Source organism: Eucyclogobius newberryi, unplaced genomic scaffold (genome assembly GCF_026437365.1).
Source record: "Eucyclogobius newberryi isolate DKJ021-1_F unplaced genomic scaffold, fEucNew1.0.hap1 SCAF_6, whole genome shotgun sequence".
Lineage (NCBI taxonomy): Eukaryota > Metazoa > Chordata > Actinopteri > Gobiiformes > Gobiidae > Eucyclogobius > Eucyclogobius newberryi.
In genome coordinates, this window is record NW_027316278.1 from 10,837,077 (window position 1) to 10,850,785 (window position 13,709).

Here is a 13,709-nt window from a genome sequence, read left to right on the forward strand (position 1 = left end):
CACGTTTTACTGAGTAAGATTTTAATAATTGCACAAACTTTCAGTACATCAGTTGTTTCCTTCAGGGCAACATTTGCACATCACAGTTTTTGGTTGTTTCTTTTTGTTTTGGGTCAAACAAAGGAACAGAACAAACACATGTTTTTAGTACAGGCCGTGTTCACATGGGAGAGGAATGAAGCCCAACAAGTGTTATCGCAATAAGAATCATCATAATTGCAAAAACAGAATGGAATAATCTGGTCTTAAAAAGTACATTAGTGGGTCCAAAAGTAATACACGATGAATGACAAATATTCTAATGAATACAAATTAATACATCTTTGTATAGAATGTTAAAATACTGCATAGTGGCTTGTACAATACTTTGTGGGCACTGTACTGCTTAAGTCTGTTCACACAGAGATGGATCTGATTCGGGAGTTTCCGTGGTTTTTAATTTAAATAATGTAGTTTAGTGTAGTTGGTTCCTTGGCTGTAGATTAGCATAATGCATAAAAAATATAATTGTCCTAAACATGTGTAAAAAGAGAATGTTACATCAAAAATACATAGAATATAGTTATACTTTCTCTATTATAAATATAAATGTATTTGTGGTACACTACAAGAGACCATGTGCCATTTGGTCAGTCAGTGTATCATAGTAACGTCCAGAACAGGAAGCGTCACAGGGTGGTCTCACTGCTCATGTCACGCGGCTGCTGTCGGTCCAGGTCTGAATCGTAGTCTGACTCCATCTCGATCTTGACCTGAGGCACGGGGCAGGAGGCCTGGCCCCGCCCCATGGGCACGGCAGGGGACGATGGGCACGAGATCTTCAGGTGCAGCGTGATGCTGAGGAGGGAACGGGCCGTTACCAAACACAACACAGAAAGAGAGGACAGGAAGTGGAGAGCCAGGACTGAGATTCAATACTAGAATGTGCTTTGAACACTGATGGCTACAAAACAATGGCAAGATTGTCTTGTAATTATGATTTAAATAAACTCATTTGAATACTATCTGTGTAATGTATCACTACTAACAAAGGTGTCTAAAGTGATTAAGTTCTACAAATCACAAGTTTAACTAAAATGGACTTGTGTTCTACTGAAACAGCTGAGGTTTGGTCGAAATGTAACTGCAAACTTTGAATTATTTCTATGTATTACACACATTTATCATTATAAACAGAACACACTCATTTCTCCACCTTCAGAACAAAATGGCTGTGATTTCCAGACCGTGTCTCTCTGAGACAATGCAGACACAAAGGACAGTTTTGAATTGTGTGAAAGGAAAAACATGAGAGAAAAACATGTCCCGGTACATAGAAGCTGAGAGTCCTCGACCCTGCAGCAGTTATGAAGCAGAGCCACGTGTCACAAAGAGGAAAAAGAAACAACCAAAACCTTGATGTCTGTTGCGTAATGAAAGCACTGCGTCGGCTGTAGTACAACATCGTTACAAGTTGTGTATTTCCCACATTCTTAAAGTGTTCAAACAGCAGCTCCATCCCTCCACACACAACATGCTACACACATGAATAATGCACGAGAATGACAGGAATACACAGGCTCAGATCACAGTGTAAACACGCCCACAGAGTATCTGCATTGCCTCAAAGTACACAGGGAGGAGACCCGGCACTACACCTTCAAATACAAACATGTCTCTATTATTCCTGAAGCAGCTACACAATAAAGATGAATAATACAGATCCAGTTACATAATGGGAAGAAGCAGGAGGTTCACACGGGACTAGGCTTATCAAGATAACTGATAGTAAGGAAAATGTGCAGTTATTGTAGGATTTTGTTGCATATTAAGCCTTGGTAATAGTCTGGATGATAGTAACACAGTAAAACTCTGAGGAAAATCAAACTATATCAGCCCCTATTGGATTAAGCATGTATAGATGAAGAAGTATATCATATGTAATCATGGAAGAGACCCGCCCCCAACCCTTATAATGCCTCTACACCCTGTTTTTGGGAGAGGGCTGGCAGTAGGCGCCCCACTGGGTCTGAGTCATGTCGGGATAGACCAGGTCTCTGTAGGGGATGTGCAGTTTCAGGACACAGTACCTGCGGTCCAGGTCTGACTCGGAGCTCGGGGAGTGGTTCGAATACGACCGGTACTTCTCCTGAAATAGACATTCAAACGTGACACTTTGAGACCTCCAAAGGCCAACGCTTCACAAGGACCTATTTATTTTTACCCATTCACGTGGCAACAGTTATGAAGCAGAAAATGTAAAATAAATGTATTGATTGTCATCGCTTTAGCACAGGAAATGGCAAAGTTTGAGCAAAAAAGCTCGTTTGAATGTAAAGTGACTGGAAGGGTGATGAACATGCAGTATTACTCGTGCCCACTGGGGGTCAGCAAAGACACATCTCACCTCCTCCTCGCTGTCATCCCCCTTAGACTTCTTCTTCTCCCTCTCTTTTCCATTTTTCTTGTCATCTCCTTTCTTCTTATCCTTCCCAGGCAGCAGGTCGTCGATCCAGGCCAGGTCGTGCTGAGAGAACACCATGTCCAGCATCTTTCGGACCACCATCAGTCCCAGGATCTGAAGCGGGTCGTCAGCCAAAGACATGAGGGTTATTTATGCAATCAGCAAAAAGCACTACAGTTTCATATCATCACCACTTTCTGAGGCTATCGTTTATTTATATCCATGATGACGGAGAGGAGGTGGAAGTTTGTGCCAGTTTTTGTTTCATGTGGATAATCGGGATCATAGAAAGGACAGAGGTGGACAATACAAACTGTGTAATATGTGTATATTGTGATATTTGTGTACTTTTGTGATACGTTTTACAGACATTTCAAATTTGTCTGATAATTAAACCTCAACTAATACATTTACTTCAACATATTTCTGTTGGATTTACATAATATCGTCTGAATATTGTTATCAAGATTATAAATACCGTAATTTCCGGACTATAAAGCGCACCTTTTTTCATAGTTTTGGCCGGGGTGCGACTTATACTTATATTTATACTTATACTCCGGAGCGACTTATATGTGAGATTATTTGTTATTTTCACACTTGCAACCGCATTTCATACTCCAGCTCAACTTATATGTTTTTTCCTTCTCTATTATGCATTTTTTGGCTGGTGCGACTTATACTCCGGTGCCACTTATAGTCCAGAAAATACGGTAGATAAGTTTTGTCACTATAAGCCAGCCCTAACCTCTGAGACCCTGCCTTTGGGCCGCCCCCCAGACACAGCAGGCGTGATAACAAACAGCCCCTCTAATATTTACACTGAGGACTGTGACATTCCCTGATCAAACATGTCGGCGCGTGTGGGGTCTCTGGGGAGGAGGGCTTTACCATCACGGGGAAGACGATGGCGAGGAAGGTGGATTTGAGGATCCAGAGAACGGCCAGGCACATGATCTGGACCAGGGTGAAGAGGTGGACCTTCCGCAGGGGCACGTGGCGCAGGTACGTGAAGTCCGGCTGGTGTTTGGAGGGCATCAGGTACAACTTGATCCTGTCCCAGAACTGAAGAGGACAAGCACAGAGACAAGAGTAACTGTACTACTACTACTACTGCTACTACTACTACTACTACTACTGCTACTGCTACTGCTACTACTACTACTACTACTACTACTACTACTACTGCTACTGCTACTGCTACTACTACTACTACTGCTACTGCTACTGCTACTACTACTACTACTACTACTACTAATTCTACTACTACTACTACTACTACTACTACTACTACTGATTCTACTACTACTACTACTACTACTACTAAGATAAGATAAGATAAGATATTCCTTTATTGTCCCACATGGGGAAATTTCATTGGTGCAACGCAGGTAGATCCAGAGGTAGATACAGAAGAACAGATCACTTATAGGAAGTCTGAAAAACACTTTCACTAGAAGATCTCCTATAAATAAATAAAAACTCCCATAGACAAATAAATAAATACCATTGCATGTGATCCCGACAGTAATTGCACATGAATATGTGTCACGACAGCACATAGATTGCACATGAATTTCACAGTAATTGCACATGAATTGCACATGAATTCCAACAGCAATTGCACATACGACAGAATTGCACATCAGTATTAGGTTAGGTCAGTATTGCGACGGGATAACGTGACGATCTCCGGGTAAGACGACTGTTCTCCGCAGTTTCATGAGTTCCTCCTTTGTGGAAACGCGGTACGGCGCCGGCCAGGGGGCGGGGCCGGAGCCGGGGGGCGGGGCCGGAGCCGGGAGGCGGGGCCGGAGCCGGGGGGCGGGGCCGGGGGACTCAGAGCCAAGACACATCGCAACGACACGACGAAAACACTCAATCCAGCCGAATAAAGTCAAAACAAGTTAATTCAAAGCGATTCCAGTGCGTGTCCCGATCGTTCGTCAAGTTCCTCTTTCATATAAACGTGTATATAAACGTGTACCGACGACACGCCGTACTTTAGCGCGGCCGGAGGGCGCGGGGGGGGCTGGTGGGCTCGCTCGGAGCTAGCTCACGTCACAACAACACAACGAACGCAACGAAAAACGCTGAAATCCAGCCGAAAAAAGTCAAAAACAGTTGAATTAAAAAACTATTCCAGCGCGTGTCCCTATCGTACAGTAAAATAGAAAAAATATACTAACTATACTTACAAAATATAGGAGATAAAGCACAATAAGTGTGAGAAAGAAGAGAGAGCGTTTACACCGGGCTGCCAGCTGTACCAGTGCCTTACTACTACTACTACTACTACTACTACTGCTGCTTCTATTAACACAACAGCAATTACTATTACTACTAATACTGCTACTACTACTACTACTACTACTGCTTTTACTACTACTACTGCTTCTATTAATACAACAACAATTACTATTACTACTACTACTACAACTACTACTACTACTACCACTACTACTACTACTACTACTACTGCTTCTACTACTACTACTACTACTACTACTACTACTACTACTACTACTACTACTGATTCTACTACTACTACTACTACTACTACTACTACTACTACTACTACTACTACTACTACTACTGATTCTACTACTACTACTACTACTACTACTACTGCTTCTACTACTACTGCTTTTACTACTACTACTGCTTCTATTAACACAACAGCAATTACTATTACTACTAATACTGCTACTACTACTACTACTACTACTGCTTCTATTAACACAACAGCAATTACTATTACTACTAATACTGCTACTACTACTACTACTGCTTTTACTACTACTACTGCTTCTATTAATACAACAACAATTACTATTACTATTACTACTACTACTACAACTATTAATACAACAGCAATTACTATTACTACTACTACTACTCCTGATTCTACTACTACTACTACTACTACTACTACTACTACTACTACTACTACTACTACTACTACTACTACTGATTCTACTACTACTACTACTACTATTACTACTACTACTACTGATTCTACTACTACTACTACTACTACTACTACTACTACTACTACTACTACTGCTTCTACTACTACTGCTTTTACTACTACTACTGCTTCTATTAACACAACAGCAATTACTATTACTACTAATACTGCTACTACTACTACTACTACTACTGCTTCTATTAACACAACAGCAATTACTATTACTACTAATACTGCTACTACTACTACTACTACTACTGCTTTTACTACTACTACTGCTTCTATTAATACAACAGCAATTACTATTACTTCTACTACTACTACTACTACTACTACTACTACTACTACTACTACTACTACTACTACTACTACTACTACTACTACTGCTTCTATTAACACAACAGCAATTACTATTACTACTAATACTGCTACTACTACTACTACTACTACTGCTTTTACTACTACTACTGCTTCTATTAATACAACAACAATTACTATTACTACTACTACTACTACTACTACTACTACTACAACTATTAATACAACAGCAATTACTATTACTTCTACTTCTACTACTACTACTACTACTACTACTACTACTACTACTACTACTACTACTACTACTACTGCTTCTACCACTACTGCTTTTACTACTACTACTGCTTCTATTAATACAACAGTAATTACTATTACTACTAACACTGCTACTACTACTAATACTACTACTACTACTACTACTGTTACTACTACTACAAAAACAATTAAGAAGATTACAACGACTGCAACAATTACTATTGCAACTATTATAACTACTACAACTACTAAAACTACTACAACCACAACAATTACTAACTACAACAACAACAACTACTACTACTAAAGCTACTACAACTACAAAAAATACTATTGCAACAAACAAACAAACAAACAAACAAACAAACAAACAAACAAACAAACAAACAATACACATATGTCCAATAATAATGCCTTAAGTCTGTTTTATCCCAGCTTTGCACAGCTCTTTGGCGTTAAGGTGGAAAAGTCTGTGTAATCCCTCATTCATTAACAAAACAAACGGCAATAATCTGTACAAATTTAACATTTTCTTGTGTCTTTTGTGAAATCAGGCCTTTAATGTGAATTGTTTTCTACGTGAAGTGCATTGCCGGCTCACAACCGGCTCCCGCCACCTTAAAAAACAGAGAAAGTCAAACAGGGAGTGGCGTTTGTACCTGTATCCCGCTGAGAGAGGCCACGCCCATGTACAGAAACACGCCGTACAGCACCGGCATTGGGATGTACTGACGGGAGAGACACGGGAAAGAGACACTTAGTCCAAAAATAACATCATCTTTTAATTATTAAGGACGGTAAAATATGACAGAACAATTCAATCCAAACTCAATCATGTGACAAACAGAAAACACACAAGAAAAGGTTTAGAAAAGTACAGCTTACAAAGAAACAGACAAATAAGAAACAATAAATAAAATACCGGCGTTTCCCAAAATATATCCGGCCTGTATTACTGGGCAGAGTATTTTTTATTTTGTATTTACTTTAAGTCATGAAGTCTGTTTCGTTTCACATGTTAATTCATCAATGTAGTACAGGTTTTTCAATCACAAGCGCAATTTTAACATTTGTTTGTAAATTTAATTTCAAATGAAAATGTTGTATTATTTTCGTTTAATAAAGGATTATCTTAATCCTATGAAAATATAATTGATGTATTTATATTTTTAATCTTCTTTTTATGGTAATTTGTTTATCTCTATCAAAGATTAAGTTAGTTATATGTCCAATATTATGCAAAACTGACATCTTCACATTTGGAATGATTTGCCCCTGTGATATTATCAGGGAGAATTCCAGAAGTAAATCACCCATTAATTTATCCCACAGAACGTTTTGAAAAATGTAAATATTAAGTGTTTAAAGACATGATGCAGTTTTAACTACTGTGTATAATGGCATTGTTTTAAGTAAAAAACAACAACAGCAAAAACATTAAAATTTCATTTTAAGAACTTGGCCGGTTTTACAGTTTCAGAAGCACAAGCTTTCAAACTTGTCATACTTTTACCTTCTTTACGGGGAAAATGAACGGTAAAAGAGGACGAGGTGTAAAGTTTGTTTTGTACCTTCAGGACGGGAGCCAGGAAAATGGAGACTCCAGTGAGGCCGAACACCAGCAGACCCGTCATCCTCTGCTCCCTTTGGACACAAAAACACAACATGTGCTTTATCTTGTGCTTTATGTTCTGATGCAGTTTTTCTGTAAAGTTCTAATTATTCATACAATGTTGGTGGTTTAAATGAGACCTACAGTATCACGTATGCTTCTTTCAGATACTTATTATTGAACTATTTCATAAGTTCAATAAACATTTTGCCCATTGTAAACCTTAGTAACATAAACATGTCCATTGACTTCCTGTTCCAAACATCATAAAGGTTTTTAAAGCAGAACTTTCATGATAGAGCTCCCCCTGCAGGTTCCTTGTGAAAATACACTGTCAGAGAACATAAATTAAACCTGAAATGTCTGAGCACTCGAGCCTCAGTTACAGGACAATTCAGGATTACTAATGATGAGGGAACAGGTTAAAAACTCATTCAAGTTGATTTTCCCTTTTAATACTTGACAAAATCATTGAAGCCTCGACAAAAAAATGGCAGTATTCTCTAAAAAATACTGTAACTAATTTTGTATTATATTTTCTAATGAATAATGTGTCTTTGGTGTGAGGCCTTTTTCCTTATGATGGACAAATTCAAGACACATGATGTTAAAAAAAGATTCAAAGTTCAACAATCTGTGGACCGTAAACGCTTTCCTTTGTTTTCTAGAACATTTGGGCCAATCCACGTTTCCCTGTGAGAAATACTGATTTTCAACTTTGAGAGCAAAAATAAAATAATAAAAATACTGACAACTAAGACTGATTCACACTGTCATTTATTATCCTTTCATTGTGGATGGGGCAATGGGATTTTTAAATTGTGGTTTCAAATGTTGCTCCAATCAATTACAGTACACACAAAAAAGTATCTGAAAAATGTACCACCGGTATTCATTCAATTCTGCTTGACAAAACTTGGGACAAATCTACAATATCTTTTGAAATAGGATTCACAAAACCTTACAAATAAATGATGTTCCTTCCATCACAGGTGAACTTTTGCCTTTTTTAATTTTTTTTTTTTAATTAATAATCATAATAATACATTTAATTTGATATATAACACACTTTTCATTCAAGGAGAAAATTGACAAAATAATAGATCTTCACAATCAAAAGCTTGTCTAAATAATAAAGTCTTTAGTCTTTTTTTAATTATTGACCAAAGATGGTGTTGAAAGGAAACCAAACACAACACAGACGCTGATAAATCCTAAGTAAACAACAATATTTTTGGGTATTTTTTCCCCAAATGCACCAGAACTCTCTTGTGAAGGGACACGTACCTGACCCCGAGGAACTGCGGCTGCTCCCCGGGCGCGCTGGACTCGCTCTCCATCTTCAGAGAGTCGATGTGAGCGATGGAGATGACCGTGGCAGCGACGTACCAGGGCAGACCCATGAAGGAGCAGACCGCCATCAGGATGCCCACCCACAGCAGGTCCAGGTGGTACCCGCAGCCTTTCTGACATTCACAAAGCACACACATCACTCCACATCTGTTTACGCAACATATACTGGGGCAATTGTGGAGATTAGTCTAACTTAAAAAAAAAATAAAACTCCAAAACCATCCAGAATATGTCATACACCATGGGGCAGATCAAGCTCGTAAGGACTGGGAGAGAAAAAGCTTTAAACACTCTTTTTTGCTCATTTCAATGTGTGGAAATGTCTTGGTGCTTTTAGTGTTTGTAACTTACGTCTGTTGTACTTCTAACGACAACTAAACTAAATTCAACTAAACTAAAATGAATTAAAATAAACTAACTTAGATAAACAGCATCAAAATGGATATTTCAGTTTGAAATTCTCCATTTGGCTTTCCTAATTCAGAAAACACAATTATCAATCATGTTTTATAAGCTAGTAAATAACAAAATAGTTTTTATTCATACTTTTATCCAATAAACATCAAACAGTAGTAAAACTGTATACATTTTGATTTGTCTCTTAATGATTAAACTTCATTAGTGTCGGTGAGCTCAGAAAATACTCTAATTGCAGTTGCAAAAAAACTTAATTCAAATTGAAACTGTTTAATGAATGTGTAAATACTGATCTAAAATGCTACTGAAACTGTGTTCAAACAAACTATTACTAGTAAATAAATAGTACTTTTAGGATTCGTAATGCATACTACATACAATTTTGATAGCAGTACTTGTTTGAGTATATTTTAAGCCACGTAACCAAAAATATTTATTGCACAGACTAAAACACATTTAGATAAACAAATAATAATTTAATCTTTCTTTTGCTTTACTCAGATGCACTTTGTCATGCCTGAGACTTCACAAACGTACTTTGAGTTTGTTCTCTTTGCGGTTGACGATGACGGCACTGATCTGTTGGTCCATGAAGATGAGGATGGTGACGAGCAGTGCGGGGACTGCACTGGCCACATAAACCCACCAGGGGTTTTTACCAAAGGGCATCACGATCCAGCCACGGCCGGGGCGGGTCGGCTGGTCAAGGACGAACAGGGAAAACGTCAGTATAGTAAAGGTCAGTATAGTAAAGGTCAGTATAGTAAAGGTCAGTACAGTATAGTAAAGGTCAGTATAGTAAAGGTCAGTATAGTAAAGGTCAGTAAAGTAAAGGTCAGTATAGTAAAGGTCAGTATAGTAAACGTCAGTAAAGTAAAGGTCAGTATAGTAAAGGTCAGTATAGTAAAGGTCAGTAAAGTAAAGGTCAGTATAGTGAAGGTCAGTATAATAAACGTCAGTAAAGTAAACATCAGCATAGTAAAGGTCAGTATAGTAAAGGTCAGTATAGTAAAGGTCAGTATAGTAAAGGTCAGTATAGTAAACGTCAGTAAAGTAAACATCAGCATAGTAAAGGTCAGTATAGTAAAGGTCAGTATAGTAAAGGTCAGTATAGTAAACGTCAGTATAGAAAACGTCAGTATAGTAAAGGTCAGTAAAGTAAAGGTCAGTAAAGTAAAGGTCAGTATAGTAAGGGTCAGTATAGTAGGCAAAGCAAGGCAAGGCAAGTTTATTTGTAGAGCACATTTCATACACAAGGCAATTCAAAGTGCTTCACAGCAGGAAAAATGCATTCAAATCACAAAGAAATTACAGAAACAGAAATACAATAAAATTAACTAAATTAAAAATTATCAATCCAACTGATTTTCTAAACTAATAAAATCCCAAACAAAAGAGAAGAGTGCAAAGAAAAAATCCTTTCAGTCATATGCGCAGCTAAACAAAACTGTTTATAGCTTAGATTTGAACATTGTCAGAGTTGAAGCCTGTCTCACATCTTCAGGAAGACTGTTCCAGATTTTAGCTGCATAAAACTGAAACGCAGATTCCCCATGTTTTGTCCTGACTCTGGCACCTGCAGGAGGCCGGTCCCTGAGGTCCTCAGAGTCCGAGATGGTTCATATGGCACTAACATATCCAAGATGTACTTTGGTGCTAGGCCATGGAGAGACTTGTACACAAGCAGAGCTGCTTTAAAGTCTATTCTCTGAGCCACAGGGAGCCAGTGCAGAGACCTGAGAACAGGACTAATGTGATCATACTTGGTGGTTCTGGTCAGGACCCGAGCAGCAGCGTTCTGGATGTACTGCAGCTGTTTTACAGCTCGTTTGGAGAGGCCAGTGAGCAGGCCATTACAGTAGTCTAATCTACTGGAGACAAACGCATGGATAAGTCTCTCTAAATCTGGTTTTGATAGTAAAGGTCAGTATAGTAAAGGTCAGTATAGTAAACGTCAGTATATATAGTAAAGGTCAGTACAGTATAGTAAAGGTCAGTATAGTAAACGTCAGTATATATAGTAAAGGTCAGTACAGTATAGTAAAGGTCAGTATAGTAAACGTCAGTATAGTAAAGGTCAGTACAGTAAAGGTCAGTATAGTAAAGGTCAGTATAGTAAAGGTCAGTAAAGTAAAGGTCAGTATAGTAAACGTCAGTATAGTAAAGGTCAGTAAAGTAAAGGTCAGTATAGTAAACCTCAGTATAGTAAAGGTCAGTAAAAAATTACATTTGACTTTTTAATCGATCTCAAAATCTGTAGTACATTTCAATTAGGTAGATTTGTGTATCTGTACTTTTACTTAAGACACAAACTACTATAAATACTTCTTCCTCCACTGAGTCATCTACAATCTTATACAATTTTAACTGTATATATAGTATTTGTAGTTATGACAATCACCTTAAACTCTGTGGGAACGATGAGTTTGGGCGTTTTGAGCCCCACCAACATGTCCAGTCCTACAAAGGTCATGATGGCCATGAAGATGGAGAAGTCACTGATCAGTTTCCTCAGCTGTGGAGAAGGAGACAAGACACACACGGTGAAAAGTACTAAACGAGATACATAATTACACACAATTATTTCTGAATGTGTTTTTTGCAAAAGAGAACCTTCTTCTCAAAGGAGAAAAGTAGAGTATACTTCTTATATATAAGGTGTGTGTGTGTGTGTGTGTGTGTCTGTGCGTGTGTGCGTGTGTGTGTCTGTGCGTGTGTGCGTGTGTGTGTGCGTGTGTGCGTGTGTGTGTGTGTTTCTCTCTGTGTGTGTGTGTGTGTCTCTGTGTCTGTGTGTGTGTGTGTCTCTGTGTGTGTCTGTGTGTGTGTGTCTGTGTGTATTGTTCATGATTTATTTAATGCCTTATTAACATCTACAAATACTAGAAAATGCCTTATAAGTTCTTATAAATGAAATAACGAGTGCTTATTAACGCCTTATAAATAGTTAACATAATCTTGTTCTAAAGCGTTATTGAAGTTACTACAAGTTAATAAAGAGTAACAGTAATTGTAAATAAACTGCATTATTACAGATGACGACATTATTCTTTTATATATTACTTGATGTTATTGAGTTTATCACTCTAATGTTGCAGCGTTTACGACTGCACTGAACTGCCGTCATTTACTTAATTACATTTTTGGGGCTACTTAGCTTAACCTACAAAGTGCTTTTTGTAATTAGTATCTTAATATATTAAAAGCCAGAGCAGTGGTAAAGGCGGGAGCACCTTGGTGGGGAAGTAGCGGCTGAACTTGAACTTTTTCAGGCTGACGGTCATGGAGTAGGTCCCAAAGAAGAGGATGAAGGACATGAGCGCCAAATCCGGGACAAATTTACACGATTTCCCCACCAACGAGCCTCCGTACGTCAGGCAGTCCTTTTTACTGAGCTGGCTCCAGTCCACGCCTGTCAAATTCAACTGCGGAAATGAAACACAGTTCGAGACGGATGACAACAAAGCAACGCAACAGTTTGGAGTTTCGTCCAGGAACTAAATGAATGAGAAATTGTAATGGAAAACAACAAACTTACCCCAGACAGAGATGAAGTGTTATCTGGCACTGGGACTGAACGTGGGGGAACATTGCAGCCACTGAACACAAAAGAGAACAAATAAGAATGAGAATACGGCCATTTTTTTTAGGGCTGCGAGTTTAAAGGTGCCATAACATACTTTTTTTCACGTTTCGTAGTCTATCCTAAGTGTATAATTGATAATAATAAGTGTTGTGCGACACCCTTAACATAATAGTTAAGAAATATCACCCAGACCTTGGACCCCCTCACCAACCCGGAAATGCAAACGGCTTGGTTTGATATTCGCCCCCACCCTTGCGAAGAGCGATCTGGCTCCCCCGCCCAACCCGTGACGTAGTCTCAGAGCGCGTGTGTGCCCCGCCCACGCGTGACGTAGCCCCACAGCTGTCTGCTCCGCGATGCGCCGCTCCGCGCGAATGAGTGAGAAACGATAGAACTTCAGATCAACACTACTTTGAGACTAAATAAATCTGGTGTTTATTCTACAGCGTGCGCAGAACAGATATATCTATAGATATATATATATATAAAAGTCTTATGTTCATCGTGCTCTTATTTCCTGTTTTTTCAGTATCGGATAGAACTTCTCTCCGTTTATTTTCCCGGTTGCTGCATCAACTGCCACATAAACCTTCACCATTGTGATAATAGTAAAGAGTGCGATATCATTAATGACGTTTTGGGCCTCTTTGAGCCGTGTTTCGTCGTAAATCGAAGCAGAAAAACTCCGGGGCTTGTATGGGGAGACGAGCCTGCAGCAGCGCGGAGTCGGGGGGAGGGGGCGGGAGGCGGCAGGCGG

The 13,709-nt window shown here is 38.8% G+C and overlaps 1 protein-coding gene across 1 annotated transcript in view; it reads right to left on the bottom strand.

Annotated features, from left to right (window-relative positions):
• The window catches only part of slc4a5a (solute carrier family 4 member 5a), a 62,765-nt gene continuing 49,056 nt past the window's right edge, over window positions 1–13,709 (bottom strand). The window contains exons 16-26 of the mRNA XM_072433686.1: window positions 12,905–12,939; window positions 12,600–12,791; window positions 11,771–11,884; window positions 9,907–10,068; window positions 8,887–9,065; window positions 7,559–7,631; window positions 6,647–6,715; window positions 3,335–3,508; window positions 2,387–2,557; window positions 2,070–2,128; window positions 1–837 (exon numbers count right to left, since the gene is read on the bottom strand). Coding sequence (XP_072289787.1) covers window positions 669–837; window positions 2,070–2,128; window positions 2,387–2,557; window positions 3,335–3,508; window positions 6,647–6,715; window positions 7,559–7,631; window positions 8,887–9,065; window positions 9,907–10,068; window positions 11,771–11,884; window positions 12,600–12,791; window positions 12,905–12,939 — 1,397 coding nt within the window. The 3' untranslated portion in view covers window positions 1–668. The remainder of the gene's footprint in view (window positions 838–2,069; window positions 2,129–2,386; window positions 2,558–3,334; window positions 3,509–6,646; window positions 6,716–7,558; window positions 7,632–8,886; window positions 9,066–9,906; window positions 10,069–11,770; window positions 11,885–12,599; window positions 12,792–12,904; window positions 12,940–13,709) is intronic.